This window comes from Streptopelia decaocto, assembly GCF_964273445.1.
Source record: "Streptopelia decaocto genome assembly, chromosome: 4".
In the NCBI taxonomy this organism is placed as follows: Eukaryota; Metazoa; Chordata; class Aves; order Columbiformes; family Columbidae; genus Streptopelia; species Streptopelia decaocto.
The window spans coordinates 9,950,565-9,973,308 of NC_138658.1; the positions used below are offsets into that span (position 1 = coordinate 9,950,565).

Genomic DNA, 22,744 nt, shown 5'->3' on the forward strand with positions numbered 1-22,744 from the left:
AGGGTAGTAAGTAGTTCATGTCAAGTATTTTCAAACAGCTGTTGTCAGAGTTATATACTAGATAGCATTCTAGTATGTTAAGTTAATGATACAATTAAAATGTATTTTTTGCATTACCCACCAACACAAAATGCTATGAGGAGACAAAGCAAAGAAAATGTACTTTGGCATTATTGTATGTCATTCCATTTTGAGTTTGCAGTTGCTTTGAGACACAATGTCTGACTTAAGGTCTGTGTTATTTGTATCTAACTTATCTAATAACGTTCAGCTGAGGCAGCTGAGAAAACTCTTTAATTTTGCAAGTACATGCAGTTATTTTCAGTTCTAATCACCTTATTTCAGTTTTATTCCATTTAGCTCTATTCAGTTGAGCGGATTTTCCTATGTGGCCTATGACTCAAGACCCTTGAGTCATCCTGTGTTTTTCAAGCCAAAGGATTTTAGGGTGTTACAGTTCTTATTCTTGAAGCGGTGATTTGGGATTTTTGAGATTAATGCGGCTTTTTCCTCTGATCCCTATTTTCTCCTTCCCGTGCTGCCAGAAGTGCGGATCTGGGCACGGTCCCCCTCTGCCCCAGCTGTACCCACAGCCACGGGCTGCATTTTCAGCTGGCTCCTCCAAAGCGTTTCCAGCCGGTCTGAGGGCTGTGCCGCTGGCATCTGATCACTGAGCCGGCCGTAATCTTTGCTCTGGCGACTAAGGGAAAGTGTTTAAACTCTGCCACCATAATAGGATTGTGCTTTTATATCTGGAATGATTCCAGCTTCAGAGAAACATTTCTGAAATCAGATCGGGATTCCCACGGGCTTTGATTATTTCTGGAAGCTGGCGAGTGATGGTGCGATCCATTGAGCTAATTACGAGACACACATAATGCAGGTTACTCACTGGAAGGGGTAGGTCTTGCTGGAGAAAACAAGCTTTGGCTTTCCCAGGAAGTCCACAAACAAAAAATGCTCTTGCAGGCTGTCGGATGGGTCAGCATCTCCAGGGCTGTCCCTTGTCCATGGCTCCATGGTCGATGCACGTGGTAGTCCCCCCGGAGCTTCCACAGCAGTGCAAATCTCTGGTGAAACTCTGCCCTCCTGGTTCTGCTTCCAGCAAGGTGGCTTGTGCCTGAAAACAGCTCCCACTTCCACCACTGCTAAAGCATTTAATAATACGTAGTATTTAAACATGGCAATTGCTCCTCTGATCTAGTGCCTGTAAAAGTACCTCTTAAGGTAGGACATTTCATTTCTCTGCTGCTAAATTCCACTTGTTGAGGACTATGCTTCAAGCTGCCACCAGCTTTCTGCTACTCTCACCTGCCAAAGTAATAGGTTGCACTCACCTCTGTTAAATTAGCCACAGGCTTAACCCTCTAACAAAGTTCACAAAGCCTGTTTGCTGTGAGTACAGATTAGAATATGCTTTTTTTATTCGGGAATTGCCACACCTATCAGGTCTGTCAGGTGGTTCTAACATGGCAGTCACGGGGCTTGCTTTTCCTGAGATGTTTTGCTAGGACTCAAGGCTTTGCCATATGAAAATTTCTCCCTAAGAAACACTTTCTGTGTCAGGATGTGTTAGTCATTTCCCTCTGGTTATACTTCTCAAAAACTTCTTGTTATCATTATTGTCTCCTCTTCATTAACAGATGTCTAATTATGGTGATTATTGTTAACGACACCACTAAGAAGTGACTGGTTCAAACTGGATCTCCTAGCTTTCCCAGTCAGGTATGGGAAGACATTTTCCCGCAGTGCTCAGCCTCTGTGGGTAGGACAGTGGTGTGGCAATCTGGCTCTTGGGGGAAAGGTTTCTGTAATCCAGACACACACAACTGCAGCAGTTTCCTTTGCCCTTTTATTACAGAGAAAAAGAATGGGTATCCTCTTGCCCCAGAATTCAACTTGTCTTTTATTGAAAATACCACAAAACTATGAAGGAATTAATTATTAAGATAATTAATCAACAGGTGGCAAGTGAAAAAGGCAGCCAATATGAAATGGAATTACCTGTGGATAAACACATCACTTTAAACTGGCTCTAAGTTCTGTAATTGAAGGTTCAAGAGTGCAGAACTCACCATTGGAAGAAAACCAAAAAGTAGATGTACCTAAGGCTGGGCATTTATGAAAGTAGCTTTATTGCACATTATCGGATTTTATAATGTCTTCATTGTTACTGTTAAGTGTCCAGAATTCTTCTTGTTTAATGAGTAAAATAAAACCGTGCTTAATGTGCCAGTATTAAATAGGTCCATGGGAAAGACAAGTCTGCAAAGGCTATTTCTGCTTTAATACTCCGCATTTTGTCAAATGATATCTTAAGGAAGACATGGAAATAGAGAGTGATGACTAGGCTTTTGGTAAATGCTTCACTTCATTCTCCTCAGAGCTTAATTCTCCAGCATGATATTTCTGAAGAAGGACAAAAGTTAGTTTCTTATTTACAAAGGAACATGAAAATAGCATGGACATGCCCATGTGCAAGGGGTCTTTGTGGTACCCAAGACAAAAGACCCTTGTGGTCTGAACATCTCTGGTGCCAATGCCTGTCTTACATAAGGATTGGAAACCCCAGGTGCCTTCAGGTGTGTCAGCAATTGACTGCAGAGAGAAGGGTGAGAAATTTCACAGGATGTTAGTTTTCTGACTGTTTCTAATAGCTCTAGTTTTCAGACAAGTCCGAGCTGTAAAGCCAGTGAAGTCTTTGCATAATTTGTCATTAACACAGCTGAAATTTCCAAGAGGTCACATGATTATCTTCTGTAAAGATTTCCCTTTAAAGTAAGCACTTTTTTTTCTGATTTACAAAATCACCTTTAGAGCATTTTTCTGATTTCTGCTTCTGTTCTAAGCTCACTTACAGACTCAACCTGCGTTATCACCAGTGATGCTGTATCGGGAGACCAAAGGCACTGAAATGTCTCTGAAATGCTACAGCTGCTCTGCTCAAGGCGGGGTCCCAATTGATGAGGGATGTCCCCTGTGCCAGACCATGGTGAGAAAGTGTTTGTTTTGGGGTTCAAAGGCTGTGTGTCGCTGTCTCTCATCGGTTGCTGTGGGAGGGTGGGTTGAGCCCCCATCCTCGTTTTTCCAATGGGGTTGCTGCTCGGCTGCTGTGCACACCTCTCCTATGGGCCTGGGGGATGTGGTTATTAGCGTGAGGGTAGCATGGGCTTGTTAGTGTGTGATTCTGTGATTGTGGATGCTTTATCTCATTTCACAACTCACTTTGCTGCCTGATTAGTAGTTGGGTCTATCACATGAACATGCTAAAACTTAAGGAAAAGTACTTGGGGTTCATGAAAATATAGGGGTATTTGAAAAAAATCTGCAGCACTACAGAAATGGTGATTTAGGATCTGCACTAAAACTTTCAGCTGCTGAACAGGCTCTTGTGGTCATAAAAATTCTCCATTATATATGGGTGTTTTCCATGCCAGAGCAAAAACACTGTTGCAAGATGTCACCAATATAAAATACCTCTGTCAAAATTTTTTGCCTCAGCTTGTCCCATGTGGGCAAAAAAAAAAATGCTTCTTGTGAAATGAGCTTTAGAAAGACGATGACAACATGGTCTGTGTTATAGCGCTTACACTACAGCTTCCTACAGTGATCCAAGCAAGCCCTGAAATATTTCTTCTTCAGCTAGAGCTTCTAACACGAAGGCAAAGGGAAGAGGTGGCTCCCTGTCTGTGCATCTGACCTTTGGAAAAATGAGTTTTAGTGTTGCATGGGGGTGCTTGTCCATTCTGATTGTCTTGGATGCTTTGGATTGCCTCCCTGTATCTTCTTAAGCTAGCAATGTTTTTATCTTGAGGTATTGGGTCATATCTTTTCAGAAGATTGAAGGGAATTAAGTCTCCAGGCTCAGCTCTCTCTTCTTCCAAGTAGCTGACAAATTTTAGTATGTTCTGTGTGGCAGTTACTGGAAATAGCTGAAGTCTGCAGAGGATGAGCTGAGATCCATAAAAATGTTCTTCCTACTTAAGGCGACAATTTATAATTTAACTGCAGCTCCCAACTTAATGGTGGCAGATTTACACGTGGTGCCATCCAAGTCTGCCTTGCTTTGTAACCAAGTAGCTTCCCTGAATTGATTCTGGGCACCTGAACAGTGGAAAAACTGTGGAAATAATGCAGAAAAGCTAGCAACATCAAAGAAAACCTCAGCATGCTCCTAGTGCACGTTGCCTTCATTAACTAGGATATTTAAAAGTAATTTAAGCGAGTGTAGTTTAGAAAACGAAAGATGATACTTACTTGGGAGACTTGCATTTTTTCCTCTGTGAAAACCAGGAGCACAAGAAATTAGTACAGAAAAAAAATCAGTTGGTAATGAGATTTACAGGTAAAGTAATGGGGTTTGGTGGTGAGAAGTAGCCTCAAGGAGGGTGGGTAGGTAAGAGGAAAGGGAGTGGAAGCAGGCTACAGTACGGCAGGGAAGATGGCCTTTAGGAGGGGAAAAAACATCTAAGACAGAAAACTTTCTCCTTAAATAAGAAAATAATGAGGCCAGTATATCTGTATAATCAACAAATATGAGTGAAGACTATTTGAATACATGTTTTGATTTTCCTGTATAAAAAGCCCTTCCTTCAGTTCAAATTGGTTCTTATTGTCAGGTGCAGTACAGACACCTCGGGCAGCAGTAGATGTGGTCACAGTCTGGGGCTTGGCAGGTTTTAAACTTCTTCCCAGCCTTGTGGAGCGGCTTGGGGGTCCCAGAGCCTCCCCTGCACAGAAAGGGATCCACCTTCAGTCCATGGATTTAGATGGGAGCGTTAAGCAAATGGCCTGGTGACTTTTACATCTGGGTACTCTATGGAGGCTAATGACTTGATAATAAGGACGTAGGCTGCTGAAAATAGCCAGAGCACTAAATGTATGACCTCTCAAACCGTGAGTTTGTGGTATGTTGGTTTAGATGTGCCTTGGGTTGCTGGAAGCCACGGGTTCTCTACCTTGCGATGAAACGGAGCAATAGTGAGTTTGGCTTTAGATCTCGATCTGAATGCCCCTACAGCTACATAGTGTTCGGGGACTTTCATATCAATAAAAATCACTGGGTTCCTTCAGTCCCAAGTCATGATGGGGCAACTGAAAGGTGATTTTTTTTGCTTTTTTAAACCAGATTGCTTATGAAATTTTAAATGCTTCACATTGCAGAATGAATTTCTTTACTTACTTGCTGTGATTACACAAAGCTCTGCAGGAAGATGTGCTGTAACTACAATGTCATTAAAAACATTTTCTGTTGGTGGATTTGTTCTTTCCTTCACGAGAATATCTAATTTTCACTGATGCTAATGGGAATTGTATTTCTTTGGAGGACACGCAGATTAATACTGAGATGATTCCCTGGCCTGGACAAACTCAGTAAAACAACAAAAAAAGGAATTTTCGGTAAATAAGCATCTGCCTCACAGTAAGTTCTGTAAAAACTCATCGTCTCATATATCCGGCTCTTTCTTGTAGTTCAGATCATACCATGAAAGCAAGTTAAATTACCCAACAGGGAATGTGTTTCACAGATAAGTTCTGCAAGACAGCAGAGCGTACACCAGAGTTAGAACAGCATCAAGTACAAAGTCAATTGAACGACAGGCAATTATTTCCCAAATTATAAAGTGCATTTTTCAAGCCCCATAGAATTTTATGGAATTGCAAGTAGACAGATTAAGGAATCCCACTCCACCCACTGCTGACCTTCCTCTGGCTGAAAAAATACTCTGAAAAAACCCCAAGATGATTCAAACTACAGCTCATAAAGCTAGTTGATCTTACGTGATGAAAACAGGTTTGTATATTAATATCTCACATTCCTATTTCAGAAGGAATAGGAGTACTATGAAATTAGTCTGTGTTTGATTAGTCTTAGCTGTATCAGGACAAATGGTTTTGTAAACCCAAACTGGAAGCTATGGGTTTATTTAGATATTTTAAATAATTTTCTCTCCGCCTAGCAGCTGCAGCTGACCAAAATGTAAATATCAATCTAGTTTCCCTAGGAAGTCTTTAATTCTTCATGAACAGAAATGGTTGTAAATTACACATAGAAGTAATTTATCTAATTCTGTAAGTCAATTTCTAACTGGAATTTGGATATTTACGTGCATGAAAAAGTGGTCTACCTCTCCTCCCTTGAACTGCATATAGAAAGAGCCTTTTTCACAAAAGAATGAGCTGAGAAGTTTTAGTGCTTCCAGCTTTCCAGTGGTCTGATTCCAGAAGCTAGAAGGGAAAATGCAAACCTTAATGAATTTAATAGAAGTGGTAAGTTTTCAGAACTCTGTTATGCTTTTACTGAATAAGACTCAGGTGGGAAACTCAACGAGCCTGGAATGATTTCAGTTTTAGGCAAAAATCTAAGCATCATTCAGGTTCACTGGCGGGTTTCAGACATGATTTCCATATTACTTCCTTTCCCACCAAGGATATACAATAGGTAGCCCAAAAAAGAACAGGGATCTGTGAGAGACAGGAAAAACTGGCTATATTTTTTTCCAGTAGCCTCTTTATTTAAATGTATAAAGGTGTTTGGGATCGAAAATTGTAGACAGGTGAATGCCAGTGAGGGCTTTTAAAAGTGCTTGTCAAATTCAATTGGTAACAAATAATTATGACAGAAAGCCAATTGCTTTTTAGTTTCTAAGGGCCTACAAGTCATTTTTTTTTAAACCAGATGTAAAGCCCTAAAATATTTTAAAAGTTTTACCTACCATCTGCCACATCTCCCTTGTCTGAAAGCATCAAGCAAATCCAGAAAGAAGCCAAAACCAGTATTAAGACATCTGTAATGCCATTCTAATTTGGTTAATGAGAAAAGCTCTAGTGAGGTGTAATTTGTATTCTGCAAGGCTTGTATTAAGAATTCTTGACTCTGATATGATTTAACCTCGTTCTCACATAGTTCTGTAAAACAAATGAATATGTTATAGTAAAATGTAGAAGTGTTATGATATTTTAGGGGAAAAAAAGTATCAGGATCTCTCTTAATTCTGAGTGCATGGTTTAAGGCACCTTTAAGGCAATTTGCATCTGCTGAAACCAGGTCCTTTTAAGCTTCCTCAGAAAGAACAGTGAAAAATCCTGGTGTGATAGTTAGAGTTTGCAAAGGGCTGTCTTATCTGGTGAGCTGAATATCCACACCTCTCACCGAGTGCAGGCAGGTAACACTTTTGAAGCAGCTGCTGTAAATCCCAGAGCGTTGGGGCCAGCGTGTTGAGGACAGGTAGAAGCCTCGAGGTGATGCTGAGGCAGGAGAAGCGGAGTCATCGCACAACTTGAAATGTATTGCAGAGCTTATTGAAGAGCAGATTTTGGCTCAGGAAATAGGAAAGAGAATTGAAGGAAAGAAGGAAATCTCGCTCTATAATACACCATCGGAAGTGTTTATTCTGCGGCAGTGAGAAGAACTAATAATAAGGGGTGTGCACATCAATTATTTAAAACAATTCCAGCAAATACAGACTTTTACCTCCCTCACCACCCCCAAACAAAAATACTTTGAGTGTTCAAAATTTATTTTGATTCCTTTTTCTTCAATACCAAGTATTTGTTCAACTGGATTTGCTGTCGTCATGTGGGGCATGGGCAAGACAGTGAAGTTTTTCCTCAGGTCTGTCAAGAGGACATATTTTGATTTGAAATACTACAGAAATGATACTAAGTCTTATAAAAGTTGTCCAGTCACTGAAGCATTGAATACTTCAGAATTTGTATCACTTGCAAATCCTTATTTGTTTTTGGTAGCTTTTCTGGGTAGGATAGTGATGATGGAACTGAATCTGTAGACAGGTCCACACCTTTGCAGTCGTGCTAAAAGGATGAACTGAAAGGAAAAAGAAAAAAGACAATATAAGAAATGTTGTCTTACAGGGAAATTCCTATGCCAGGAATATACACTTACATAATACTAATACTACTACTAATAAATCTCTGAAACAATATTTCCTGGCAAATTTGTGCAGAGGTGTATGAGCTAATATGATGGTTGAGAGGTTGTCAAAGCTGTTTCAGGAGGTGATACCAATGAGGACAAAAATAGTGAGGTGATCATATGTGATTTCAACTCTTTGAGAAAGGAAGGGTCTACTGCTAAAGAAAGAGATGGCACTATAATCCAAGACCTAAAATGGCAAAGCTAAATTGCATGTGCAAAGAGAAATTCTCCTGACACCAGCAGTAAACTTAATCTTAACTACAATAAAATTAGACACTGGGTCTCTGCTGACTTATATACCTAGGATGTACCTGTTTTACGCAGCTGTCACGCTCTCACACACCTATTATAAACATCAATTTTAAACTCATTATAAACATAATTTGCTACTGATAGAAACTAAATGACTAGCTTGGACTTGATGTCTAACTCTAAGGTGGCCCAGCTTAGGTGAAATGAGCAACTTGTACTCAAGTTATTCTTGGCTGGTCATTCTGGATATTAATAGTTTTCCCCTGTCTCACAGGCTCTGTCTATCCTGTGCTTTTCAGATGTGGTGTGTTGGCTCAAAATTTAACATGAATGGGAAGGAGGAGGAGGAAAGGTGAGGGAAAGAGAAAATATTCAGCCTTTGCTTTTGTATTCAGGGCATGTCCCCGCTGCCTTGTTATCACATCAGAGAGTCTAGACCCATCAGCACTTTCATTACGCAACATTTTCCTCCCCCAAGAATTTATAATTCCGCCATCTTAATTTGTTTTGGGGGCACTCAGCAGTCTGATTCCCTATCAGAGAGAAAATTTGTTTTATTAGAAAACATCTGTGAGCAGTTAATCCGGCAACTTTATTTTAGACCTTGAGAGGTCAATGCATAATTTAGAAGTTTTTGGATTCCGTTCTGATTGCTTCTCGCTCAAAGACAACCTCGATTATACGAGCTCACTTTTATGAGGGCTGGAGTCCTGCTTTAATCATCAAATATGCTGCCACAGACCATGATACCTGTGTCAGCCCATAGGGTTTTCTATTTCTCATAGCCTTTGAGGCAGGAGGATGGGATGGCGAGAGATCCACGTGGTGTGACAAGATCAGAGATGGTGGGGATGGCTTGCAGCCGGCAGCAGGACCAGGGGCCCCAACCATGGCATAGCACTGACCAAGAAGGTGGGAGGAGGGGAAGAAATTGCCGCTCGGTAATAGAAATCAAACTAGTGATGGATTTCCAGCAGCGATAGGGCTACGTGATGCTTGAACCACATGGGTTGTGCCTTATGAAACCGGCCCCTGGGGGCCAGGCAGGGTGTGCTGGAATTAATACAAAGACTCCTGCTGGTCTCCACAGGCAGTAATTCAAGTCCTTGGTGCTGCAAAGCTCCCTCAAACCTTTGCAGGAATCACTGTTTGCAGAGGAATGGGAGCAAACTGCAGCTGCAGACCTTTAGTATGTAAAACTCCTATTGATTTACAGCCTGCACCACATGGAGGTATTGTGGAGATGAATCCTGCAGCTTATGAACAGGAAAGAAGGGCCAGTATTATCTTTCCCAGCTACAGCCCCCTTGCTGTGAATAAATGTTTCATTTTTATTGCATTTGTTTTGCTGGTCTTTAAGACTCTCAACAATTATGTGGTCAGCAATATGAAAGGCATAAAAGAAATTGAGATCATTTACAGCTAGTTCACACAGGCTTCTCTGTAATACAGTGGTCTAGAGAAATTCTATGTTGATGGATCCTATTACAAGTGGAAGGAATGAAGCTTTGAAATACTGTTATTTCATCTTTATATGACACATAATGAAGTCACTTCAAATGTCAGTTTTCAATGGAGCACGAGATCTCTTGGAAATGTGATGCCCATTCAAACTTAAAAAATAACAACGAGGTATAAAAATGTCCAGTGTGTTTTAAGGACATGATGCTATTACAGAGCTGAGAGTTGGAAAGACTTAGATTTTCATTTACAAAAAAAGAGTTAGGAATAAGAAAGAATTTTCCAGATATTATGGCATTTGCCTTATATCCTTAAAAACTCCTGAAACCAATTTTATGCTTATTTCACTTTTAGTCAAGAAGTTTTAAAGTCATCTTTTATTTAATGATGAGCCACTTTTAATGCATTTTAACAGCTAAAATTTTATCAAAGGTTCATTGAGATATTCTTCTCTGACCAAACCTTACTTATGCTAGACTCCCAACAGACTAGTTGTCTTTGGTGTGATTGGTGCTAAAAGAGTGTGAATTTGCAACAAAGCATGTAACTGACAGCCCCCCACAACCAAAAAAACACAAAAAGATACACATAATGTTCCTTTTATTTGGCCTTTAGATTACCCTGTCTCATTTTGAAGAGTCAAAATATAAGAACTAGGAAAATTACTTCAAGAAAACAAAACAAAAGAGATAACCTTCCCTCAGACTCACCTAGCTCCCTCTCATCTTTAACAACTATCGCCGTGAGATAAAATGCCATGTCCTTTTCAGCTCACCTAATTTTAGACCTACACAGCTGAGCTCTTCCTCTGAACAAGCTGCCTATTGTCCTTTTACAATCAACAGAGATGAAGAGGCAAGATTAATCTCGCACATTTAAGAAGTCTGCTTTGTGATCAGATGAATGGTGTCCTCGAAGCCCTATTTCCCTCCATCACCTCCAAAATAAAGTAGATGTCTCACTTATGTGAGATTAATCCCGTCTCAGTATTTAAAAGCAAACATGATACAGGGTAACACTTGTATTTCGGGCTTTTCTGTGCTGTGCACGGGCTGGTGCAGCACTGGGGGGGCCGGGCAGGTGATGCTGCTGCTGAGCAGCTGCTGGGCAGGGGGGACCTGTTCTTGGGCTCTTCCCACCCCTGCCCTGGGTGCTCCTGCTGATGGAGTGAGGGCTGAGGTGGGGAACAGGAGCAGAAGGGGCCGTGCAGGGACTTGGTGCTGGTTACACCTCGGCCTCTCCTCTGTGTGTGGGGGGGGCCAAGGAGGGCAGCGCCAGCTCCTCACGTGGATGAGGTACATGTAGCAGGGCAGTGCTGGGACTGGGAAAAGGGCTGAAATGGTACAGAGGGGAGAAACCGCCAGGCACACTTAGAAGGGCAGTGATGGAGGAGAGAGATGGAGGCCAAGGAAAAGCTGTGGAGACAGATGGTGTCAGACGACACTCACTGGCAAGTGCCACCACCACCCAGCTGGGAGCAGGACGGGTGGCACCACGATCGCTCTGGGAAGCACTGGACTTGCCAGTCCAAAATAACCTAGTGTCATGGTCTTGGTGGACAGTCTCATGTTTTTGGAGTCTGGAAGTGCTAAGTTAGACATCTACGTGTATCACCTGGTTTGAAGCCTAAATGAACTAATCTAGGTGCCCTTTGATACCACGATCCGTGATGCGCACTAATTTGCGCTCCCCAAGGCTATGTCTCGCTAGTCTGAATTCATGGTGCAACATCAACCTCCAGTTCTGTTTCCTGAGCTGTCAGCAAAGCGTCAAATTCATGGGGAGGGAAAGCACAAAACCTCTGCAGCACCTGACATGGCTTGTGCCCGGGAACTAAGATGGGGAAGTTTGATAACTGAAACCTGCTCCATTTTGTGCTGCATAAAGAACATGCAGCAAGGCTTTGTCAGCATTTTTTTTTCTTGAAAAAAAAAGTGTTACAAGGCTAAAGTGCCTAAATAGTATTTGTTCACCCAGATTAAATTTCCCAGTGCATTTCGGCCCAGTCTTGTTGACCTTGTCCACACAGATCTGAGAAGAAAGCACAGTTCATAATAGCATGTATTTTGTAATCCACCCTTTCATTTACCTAAAGGAACAAAAAGCATATATTTAAAATTAAGTTTAGGTCTGATCCAAATAGATAGATATGCAGGCATAAAAATATATGCATCATATATGCACATGTGATATGTAGTGGATATACTTGTCCTTTCAACACAGTTAAAGTCTATGGAAAGAGTTTATTCTTCAACAGACTGTAGTTTTTTCAAAACCTTAAAAAATACCTTTGGTTGTTAAAAGTGTTGTTTTTTGTTTTTTGTTTTTTTTTTTTTTTTTCCCTGTAATATATTGCAGAGTGAGCATCTACATGACTAAACTAATTTCTTACTTTGAAGGCTTCAGTGCACAAAGCTTGCTTTCCAGATAGAAACAAAATTGTCAATATTAGGTTATAGTCAGTACACTGCTTGTGTGGCCTGCTTAGAGTTTAGGAGGCTTTGGTAGTGTTTTAAAGAGCCCTATGGCATTGTGGCAAAATACTTGAAATGATTTTACATCTCATAGCTCTGTCACAGCTGCTGTAGGAACCCAACAGATGCAATAAAAAAACTTATAACGGTGGCAAATTAGCTGCATCCAAAAGACAGGGAGTAGATTTCACTGGGATCTGGGAGGAGGGCCACCTCACTGCCTTGCACTTCAACAACCCACACACCTTCTTGTGAAGGGAAAAAACCCACCAAACCGCAAACAAATCAATAGACTGTCATCAGTTATTGCAGGAGTCCCAGGGAAGATAGGCAAGAGTTTAGACCACCTCTTTCTGTGGAGAAAGCAATGATAATATATGAATACTACGTATAACTATTAGGAATCCTGACTGCAAAATGCTGCGTATCCACCCATAAAATGGTAGGAAAACCTGCCGGTTTGGGTGGAAAAAAGAGCAAAAATAAATGTGGAAAAACCCCAATGGATGACCGACCTCACAATCCAGTGAGAGATGCTCCCATCCTTTGCTTGTGTCCTGACAGACTGCAATTTGTCATGTACAACGAAGTCAATCCGTCCTACACAGAGTTTCTGGTGCTTCCTGGTGAACAGATGAATTAGGCTATGCACGAATCCCAGTCCGGATAAAGAGTAATGCCACGTAGCTCCGTATTATTTCCTGGAAGCTGACAAAAGGGGTCGATGCTAATCACTGTCAGCACGTGCATACAAACAGTTGTCGGTTGCTTTTTTTTGTTTGTTTGTTTTTAATAGAAACAGCATTATTCATGAGGTCCTCAACTGACGATCACAAGTGAGTCGGAGAAGCAAGGGGTTTGACAGTGAAGGAAATTGTCCTTATTGGGTCCCTTGCCCTTGCGTGCTACCTGACCTTCTGCAGCTCCTGTCTCAGCCAGGAGGGCAGGGGCTGCCCCAGCCTGTGCAGCAGCTTGGACAACTCCACGTTGTGGTCTCTGTAGTAGCGTGACAGAAACGCTCGAGACTGAGGAGGGTGAAAAGAAAACAACAGTCAAACAAGGACACCCACATGATCCCAGTTTTCAGCATGTGTCTGTGCCGCAGAGCGGTGACCTCCCAAGAGCTATGCGCCACTCACACAGAGAATCTCTTAACAGGAGGCAATTAATCTCCCATCACTCAAAGGTCATTAAAAGTTTCTGATTTTAAAAAATATAAAGCCCATGAAAATAATAATAATAATAATAAAAAAAGAGTGTGTTTGTTTTAGGAGTCAAACACAGGGTCCCTATTAAAAGTGTTAAGTTAAATCTCCAGAAAACACTTACCTCTTGGTCCATTGGTGGGTATTTTCGACCTTTGCTTTTTCCCAGGCACTTTGTTTTCCCTCCTTCCAGTAACTGGCACCAAAAACCTTTCTGAGGGTCAAACCTATAAAGGATTTTATTTTTTAGAATATCTAACTACAGAAGAATCTCTTGGATACTAAAACATGAGTGTAAGCCAAAGATGATTGCTGCATACATCTCTTTAGATGACTGAAATACTGAGGACAGAGTGAGGAAAAGCTTTTCTCTGTTGTGCAAGCTCTAAGTATTTATATTTTCCAAAAATTCGCCATGGGAGTGCCTCAAGGCAAGACGTTTTTCACGTTTCACTTTACCTACATTATCTAATTTTTATTCTACTAGTCACAGTATCACAGTATCACAGTATGTTTGGGATTGGAAGGGACCTCAAAAGATCATCCAGTCCAATCCCCCTGCTGGAGCAGGAACGCCTAAGTGAGGTCACACTGGAACATGTCCAGGCGGGTTTTGAATGTCTCCAGAGAAGGAGACTCCACAACTTCCCTGGGCAGCCTGTTCCAGTGTCTGTCACCCTCACTGAGAAGAAGCTTTTTCTCAAATTTAAGTGGAACCTCTTGTGTTCCAGCTTGATCCCATTACCCCTTGTCCTATCATTGTTTGCTACCGAGAAGAGCCTGGATCTATCCTTGTGGCACTCACCCTTTATATATTTATAAACATTAATAAGGTCACCCCTCAGTCTCGTCTTCTCCAAACTAAAGAGACCCAGCTCCCTCAGCCTTTCTTCATAAGGGAGGTGCTCCACTCCCTTAATCACCTTCGTTGCCCTAAGTAGTCCAGCATATAGAGTACAAGTTTCAAGTGTTAATCCATAGGATGTCAGTAAAGGTCCTCAGCCTCGGTCTCAAGGATCTTATGTGTCTCTGCTGCAGACTGCGACTCATGTTTTGTTGTCTGGTTTTGATCAGAGATTTCATTCATGTCAAACTGTTCTGTGTATCCCTGCAGGTTGCTAATGTTTTGATCAATTGACACTTGAACAAATAAAGTTTTGTTGAAAAAATACTAATCAGCTCTTTTTCTGGAATTTTATGTGCTATATTTGCAAGAACATTATCAGCCGTGCTCACGGAAAGCTCTGCAGCTTTGACCAGTAGGAGCTGATGCTGTTGCAGGTCAGTACTGTCAAGGTGAGAGGGGTTAAAAGGGTCAAGCAGATCTTTTTGTTGACTTCAAGAGGCACAGACTCAATTGATAAGTCTATTTCTACACAAGTGTGATTGTTGCATATGTACGAAAAGATGAGACATATACTATTGAAATATTTTATGTTGATTTTTGAGTGAAATAAGCCATATTTAGGTCTTCTGAAAGAACTGCTGATTGGTTACTGATAATTTAACTTGCACCTGAGAAGCTGGTTGTTCTGTATCATTAGATCTAAATATGATTTTCATTCCAAAGGCTGCATTATAGCACAAACACTGTCTTAGCAGTCTTATCTGAAATATGCAATTTGATTTTGATGTCTAAAATTCAAAGTTATAGGAATTATAGATTAAGGCATTAAAACGTATTCACTAAGGAATGAACAACATGCAGCATTTTGAATTTATTGCTATGGGATTGCAGCATGCATAAAACATTGAAAAGGTTCGCGTTTCTGCTATTCAGCAGATGTTTGAAAAGGATGAAGTATAATTGGCTGGAACACAGAGTTAATTAGTTACAGACTACCTTTTGCCCTGGGTTTATCCTTATGACACAGGTGCACCCGCAATTTGCTGTTCACATAAGTGAACTAATTTCTGGCGAAGGGTGAACCCTTTTCACCTGTTTTTCTTGCCCAGCCTCATATTTCAGGCCTGACCCTTGTTTCCTAAATTATCTCAGTAGCTGCATCAATTAAAAATAAATAAATCATTGATTAAATGGATATATTGATCATAGATTCATTTCTACTTTGGCCTTTCCCATCTGCTAATTGTACAGTGAAGTACTTTAGCTGTCTTGCAGTAATTTCCCAAGAGAAGAAGCAATATAGTGTGCTGGGTAAAAGGAAAACTGCAGAACTATCTCTCAAACAATATTTCCACTCAGAAGGAGCATATTGAAAATTATTAAGAGAATGTGCAAATTTGCATAGGGGAAAAGAGGGTAAGACAGCTCAGACTGAATCCAACCCACTGCATTTAGGTATTAGGAAACTTTCAGGACTCCTGATAATGTAATTGGGCACAATGGAAGTATTTATTTAAAAATAGTGATAGCCTTAAGGCTGAAGTTACAAGTGAGCTTTTTAAAGCAGTCAGCAGAAACCTTTCCTCCAGACGCAGTTATGTTTCTGCCCTTTGGCCAATGCAGGGAACACCCTTGCCCTTCCTTTCTCAACAGCGGCAGATTTGGTGATACAGCCACGGCCGCACAGCGTGGACAGGAACCAGCTGTAAGGAGAGGAGGGCACTTCCTGGGGGTTGCAGTGTCAGCCTGTGGGAGATGCAGGGCTGAACCTGGACGCCCACCGCATCTATCGAGAAGTGGGTACCCAATGCTAGGGGTGGGGTGGGTGCCAGTGAGGACCTGGTCTTCAGACCCAGACTAGTCTCTTTTTCAAGCTTTACTTCTTTATGCAAAAAGCTCAGAGTTTTGCTGCTCCTTTGGCTCTGGTGCTTAGCAATTTCCAGCAAGCTGATTTTCCCTTGGCTGCGGGCTGCTCGGTGATCTTCATAGGAAGGGCTGAACAGTGCCGCTGGGGGAAGATCTTCCTTGAAAGGCTGGACATGGAGCTGCCCCTTTGGGTAGCGCATGGTGTGAGGACCTGGGCCAGAGGAGGTGTCATTTTGGCTGCTCTTTGCCAAACCCAGGCCCTGTCCTGCCTCCCTCCTTTGCTGCCTGTCGAGAAAAACACAGAAAGGAGGAGACCACCAGCCCATGCTATCCTGGACCATGAGTCATCTGAGGATGCTGGGCATGGAATACATCTTACTAACAGTCAGCAGAGCTTTGATAGGGACCTCCCATGATTAAAAGGAAAGGTCTTTTGTAACTTTAGTTCCACATGTCCTAGTTTTCTGTTTATTAAGTTCAGATACTTAAAAAAATTAAGGCCTCAGTCACTCCCTGTGGAAATGAATGGGTGGGTGAGAGGTGGGAAACATCCTTTCAATGCCTAAGTGGGAACTTCATGAAGACCACTGATGAGTTTCCCTCTCCTAGCAGTTTATCTGGGGATCTCAATGTATTTCTATTGATGGTATTATGTGTAAAAGCCTTGCAACCTTAGTTGATTGTGCCTGAGCCCTGCTTCTGTCGCCTCTCTGCTCTCTTTCCATGGGTGGGAAGGGGCCGGTGCTCTGATTAGTGCCTTCCTTCCACCTGGGTTGATTTTGCTCTCCTATAAGACATGCATGTAATTACTCAGGGTGATGAACTTGTTGCTCAATACTGTTTGCAGGACTGGGTCCTTAGGCTGCTTTGTGACAACTTTAAAAATGTGTGGTATACAGTTACTAGGCAGCAATGACTAGGAGTGATCCTATGCATTTTTTTTTTTTTTGCTTTGACAGTCCTAACACAAAGCCACTACATAGTTTAATGCATTTTTCTTTTCCATCCTAAATCTGTACAGAAATTTGTGCTTCCACAGTACATTTGCATTCTTTATGCCTCTAAACAGTGATTGCATAATTTTATAGATCTGTTTACAATCAATTTTTTCCTGCCCAAACAAATATGAGAGGCCAAATTTTTTCCTGGTGTGTGGCTCCACTGACTTTAATTTAGTTACAGAGAGGAAGATATATGTATGTGGGTGTGTATTTTTAAAAATCTAGCAGAAGGCAGTGCAGATGTGCAGCAGCAGTTGTTCAAATGACAGTAGTTCAGCTGTGTATTCAAACTCCTCCTTTATTTCATCCACTTCAGAAACCAATGACTTAAAAAATTACATTCTGAAATCCAAAATTTTTCCTCTCTAAAAAGATTTTGGCAAGGCAGCATGCTTAAGACTCAAAGAACAACAAGCAATCATCTCTCACTTTGTACCTGTTATATATATGTATAGCCATAACCCTCCCAGGGAAGGAAACATTAAAGAGTAATTGTGAGCTGAGACGAGACAGCATGGAGTAGGTGGGAAGTCCATGGTCTCATTTTCCCCATGAACAGCCTGCAGGGAAGGTGGGGTACAAGCTTTTCTACATCCCAGCCCCTGTGCAGTCATGGGCAGGCTGCACGGTGGCCAGGGCTCGTGCTCTATGCCTGCACACTGGTTTGGGAGAACCTCCAGCACGGCACCAGGCTGCTCAGCCCATGGATGTCCCCGGCTTCTCCCAGTACAGAGCTTCTGCCTCTAATGAGATGATGCTCCTCACATGTGGAAAAGCTTCTTACAATTTTCTGCTTGACTAAGAGGGGAGAGAGAAACTCAGCCCTTTCCTGCCCCCGCAGAGATTCTGCCTTCCTGTGGGGAAGGAAAAATGTCAAAGAGAGAGTGTCACACAGGCCATTAATTTCCTTTCAGGGAAAGCCTTATCCTCTGGGTGGTGGTGGGAAATGTGATCTGGGCTTATTGCAGCTGCTTTTGCTAGATCCGAACCAAAGAATGTAGGAAGTCAAAGGACTTTCACTAAGTTCAGGGGACCTTGATTTGGGCTCCTGCAGAGCACCTACAGTTTTGGCAGCAACATGCCAGCGCATGAACAGTCAGTCTGCTCAAGGGTTTGTGCTTCACAGGCAACTATGAGCTTCCCCCACACTACAGGTGTTGTACTTGAGCCCTTCATTTCCAGGTTGGGGATCTAGTTATTTTACTAAATTGTAAGTGTACAGCTGAAATTTTTCTATGCCATGTGCCTGGCTACTACCAGCTAAAACGCCAGCAAAAATGGCTCAATCGTTTATGAAAACGGGATTAGGGGACAATATATTTTGTCCACATTAAAAGCAAACAAGCAAAGAAGCCACACAGACAGGTGAATCCTATCACACTGAATGCATCTAACCCAATCTCTGTCCTTAGCCTCCTACATGAATGTGATAAAAATGTTTAAGACAGAATTTTTGCACCTGACACTAGGTGGTCTTCACCTTCTGGAGACTGTCACAATGTTCAACAGTCTGATTTGGAAAGGTGTGCTGAGCTCTTACACGCTCAGCTCACATCAACTGAACCTACATTTTAAAGTTGTACAGCTATGAAAACAAAACCAGGTCCCCTGAGAAAATGAGTCTTGGGCACCTCCAATTGAACACTCAAACTAGAGCAGATGTTTTTTACATGCATCTGGGCCTTTGTTCTATATCTAATACAAAATACTGAGCAGTCATTTGTTCTGTACGTTGTGTAAACTAAATTTACATGTGGAAATGTACGCAACCGTGCAATTAAATTCTGTAACCTCTTATATGTATGCAAGTTAAGGGAAAAATGGATGGGTGTTAAACATAAAAAAACCCCAGCAAACAAATTTTTCAAAATCATCATTGTTGGAATGTGTTTTTTGGAAGGGGTGTACACTGCAATTCTATAGGGCAGATAATAAAGGAACAGACTCACGTTAGAGCTTCAGAATAATTGTAATGAGGAGAGACTCCAAGAAACTTCTGCACTTCATCCATCACAGTAGCTGGGTCACTTCTTAGCTGCTGTCCATCAATAATAAGCAACTGTAGAGGTAAATATGCTAGCCATTTAAAAACAGGAATGAGGTTATGAAAGAACAACACTATTTCCTTTTTGTGACCTTGTTTGTGACAATATAGATTAAAATTAACTTGTGACTTTGTACTGAGTTAATATAAATCATATGGATGAATTGGTTTTTAGATTTAGTTTTGTACTTTATTATGTTGAATTTGTATACATGGGCACCTTGTAACTCTCTATCTGCACATTGTTCAAATGCAAGAGACATATCTCACAAGTTTCTCTTTTCCTGGTCTCAGAGAATTCTGAGAAAAAGAGATAAGGAAGGAATGTAAAATTTTTGCAAAGGTTTACAATGTATCAATAGAAAATATTCCAGGCATGGAATAAGAATAATAACAAAAAGCTCATGTATATCTTAGAATTAAATGTTCAGAAATTATACAATTGCATGTTCAAAAGTGATATTGTGGCAATTTATTTGAGACTTACAACCAGCGCATCAACCTTATACACTTACAAAATTGTTAGCAAAGGATTTTTTGTTTTGTTTTTAATTAAAGATTGATGTGATGTAAAGGTACATTGACTTCCACAGGCAAATGTTAAGACAATGTATCAAAAGTCTACCAGAGTACCAAACAGTATTACTAATAACTATTCTGGATGGATGTGTTTTATATTTATGGTGAAGGCTTATTATGAATTATTAAGTTTTTGAGTGCACAGGCTGAGTTGAATGCACATTACTGAGTGCCCATTAGTAAGCACCGTGAGTGCATTCTCTGTGTGCGCCTGATTAAGAATGAGTGCATTTTGTTGTGTATCTTGTAAAATTAATCACTATAACTACGAAACATGAGTGGTTACCGGTTTTACAAGAAATATGTCAATGTGCCCCTGCATGTTTAATAAGAAGGCTACATTTGCTCCTTGCTATGGCAGGAGGAGAATAATCTTCATGAGAGGAGGCAGCAGCATGGGGTGAGGGCAGATAAGGAGCACAGGTAACAGGGTACAGAATGTTCAGCAGCCTTTGCATGCTTCAAATTTGCCAGAACAGCCCCTTTTACTTCAGAGGAGTAAGTTGGGGTGTGATGGCCGATGAGGAGAACATGCCTTGTTTGGTCCTAGGGCAGTGCTGCCTGGGGACTGCTCTTGCTGCAAGACCAACTTCTTTGGGCAGGACTCCCTTCCCATTTAAGAAAGAGAAGAAAGACCAGAGATGAAAGAAGTAAGTAAATGACTGAGGCTTTCTCCTTTCTACTGGAAATGGGATTGACCTGCTTCTCCTCTTTGTAGCACAGCTGAGACTGTATAAAAAGAAAACTGAGGATTGCAAAAAGACAAAGCTTATATTTCTTTTTTTTGTTGTTGTTGTTTGTTTTCCATGGCCCTTGACTAAATAGACAAAATGCAGTTCTACATCCTTTTGGCAAAATCATGTCCCATGTAAAACAATCTCTGGAGATGCTTGTTCATTATGCTTGCTCATTAAATACTCTTCAACAACTTTTTCTTACAATAGGCAAACATGTGAACTGAGCTATGGAGCATATCCAGAGGTAAAGAGTGCTCATGCATATTTTTCATAGTACTAAAATGTTTGCTTTAGGTTTATATCCAGAAACCTTTTTTTTAAGTAATGGGAATATTTTCTAGGTCTATGTGTTGATGTAAAATTTTCACAGGAAAGAGGAAAGATTATAAAAGGCAACTCAACAAAATATCTGAAGGAAGACTGGGCAAAATGAAGAATTTCTGCTCTAACACTGAGAGAGGCTAATTCCATATCAGGATCAAACAAATGTGAAATCTCCTATGAAAAGGAGTGAGTGGGAAGCAGAATAAAATTTCTTTTTAGAAAAAGCCTTGGCCTTTTCTAAATGGATTTGTGAAACCTTCCTACAGTGTCTTACACTGCAGCTGCTTGTTTCTTGGGGCCCTGAAGCCTTGACAACCTGGGTCGATTCTGCAAGGAAACCCCAAAGCCCCCCATCAAGCCCATGTGGGCAGAGTTTGTAGCATTTTTCTGTTGCACGATTTCCATCAGAAGACAATAAAATCAACACACTTCTCCCAAATATCCCAAATCTTGCCAAATCTGCATTTCCCGTCACCCCTAATGCTAAGGCCATACTGATTTTGAGACTTTTTGAGAATCGATAAGCTTGGTGATAAAACAGTTTGGAAATTACCTGTGAAGCAGGGTAGTGAGTTAACCATCTTTCGATGTGGACAGCATACCATCCTGGTGTCAGGCATCTCTTCTGGAGAGTCCTTATCTCTGAGGGTGCCCAATGGTCTGATGTAATGACTTCATAAAAATTGAATTTCAGGGCTGCGGGGTCCTCATGGGATCGCTGATGCTAGTGGAAGATATGTAGACACATGTCACAAGAACGCTGAAGATTACGCCATAATCAAAGAGAAAAAAAAGGAAGAAGCAAATTGCTCTGGTACTTCTAAATCCCATGAAGAGCAAAAATGTGCGTCCTAAATGCCTCCTTCCAAATATGCCCTGTAATTCCTTTCTTGAGGTGCTTAGTCCAGACCCTCCAACCTGCTGAGAGCTGAAGGGCAGGGGCTTATCCAGCTCTACACCTCTGCGTGCTTCACGCTGGAGCCATGCGCTGGAGATGCGTGGGCACCTTACCTGTATCAGGTTAGACAATCACATCTAGTTTTAATACATATTGTCCTCTCTGCCGTGAAGCCGTAATTTCCTTCCTGCACCACACCAGCTGTTCTCCTGGCACACGTCAACTGGCAGTGCCAGCCCAGCTGCAGCCCACAGCAGCCCCTCAGCTCCCCATGGGTGACACTTCTGCTAGATAAGAGTGAGGGAGGCCTGAAAGCAGGATGGAGCCACCATTCAGACAAGGGTCCTCCTGAGGACAGACAACTGAGGAGCCAAATGCTGTCAAAGTAGACACAATTTTTTTACTGCACTTACACTGGCATTTGTAAAAGTGCAAATGAGGTACTAACAAGGGTGCAGATGGCATTCCCAGGCCACGTTTTATTCCTTGCAGAACCCGTAGTAACCGTATCAGACATGCGTATTACAACAATATTTATTTGTGTCTCTTTGAACATGGTTCTTAGTATGTTTTTTACCTACATGACTACACCATATTTTGCATGCATGCTTAAATGTCTCTTTAAAAACCCACTGCAGACTTTGTTATGGGAAGGTGTGGGCTCAGTAAAAGGCAGGAAAGAGCATCCTAGAGTTTCCTAGGAAAACCAACAGGCTTTCTTTCATTTCCAGTGAGGGAAAAAGAAAATACTCTCCAGGTACAGCTCTTTTTAACTCCTTGGAAATGAGATGGAATACCTCTTCTATGAGGACAGGCTGAGAGAGTTGAGGTTGTTCAGCCTGGAAAAGAGAAGGCTCTGGGGAGACCTTATTGTGGCCTTTCAATACTTAGAAGGGGCCTATAAGAAAGATGGGGAGAGACATTTAACAGGGCCTGTTACGAAAGGACAAGGGGTGATGGTTTTAGATGAAAAGGGGAGAGGTTCAGGCTAGACATGAGGAAAAGAATTTTTACAATGAGGGTGGTAAAATACACCAACAAGTTTCCCAGATAGGTGGTAGATGCCCCATCCCTGGAAACATTCAAGGCCAGGTTGGATGGGGTTCTGAGCAACCTG

At 41.5% G+C, this 22,744-nt stretch overlaps 1 protein-coding gene across 1 annotated transcript in view; it reads right to left on the reverse strand.

Moving 5' to 3' along the window:
- Nucleotides 1–13,025: 13,025 nt before the first annotated feature.
- The window catches only part of LOC309439181 (bifunctional heparan sulfate N-deacetylase/N-sulfotransferase 4), an 87,183-nt gene continuing 77,464 nt past the window's right edge, over nt 13,026–22,744 (reverse strand). Inside the window, exons 10-13 of the mRNA XM_082051375.1 lie at nt 21,283–21,453; nt 18,995–19,104; nt 13,456–13,558; nt 13,026–13,151 (exon numbers count right to left, since the gene is read on the reverse strand). Coding sequence (XP_081907501.1) covers nt 13,032–13,151; nt 13,456–13,558; nt 18,995–19,104; nt 21,283–21,453 — 504 coding nt within the window. The 3' untranslated portion in view covers nt 13,026–13,031. The remainder of the gene's footprint in view (nt 13,152–13,455; nt 13,559–18,994; nt 19,105–21,282; nt 21,454–22,744) is intronic.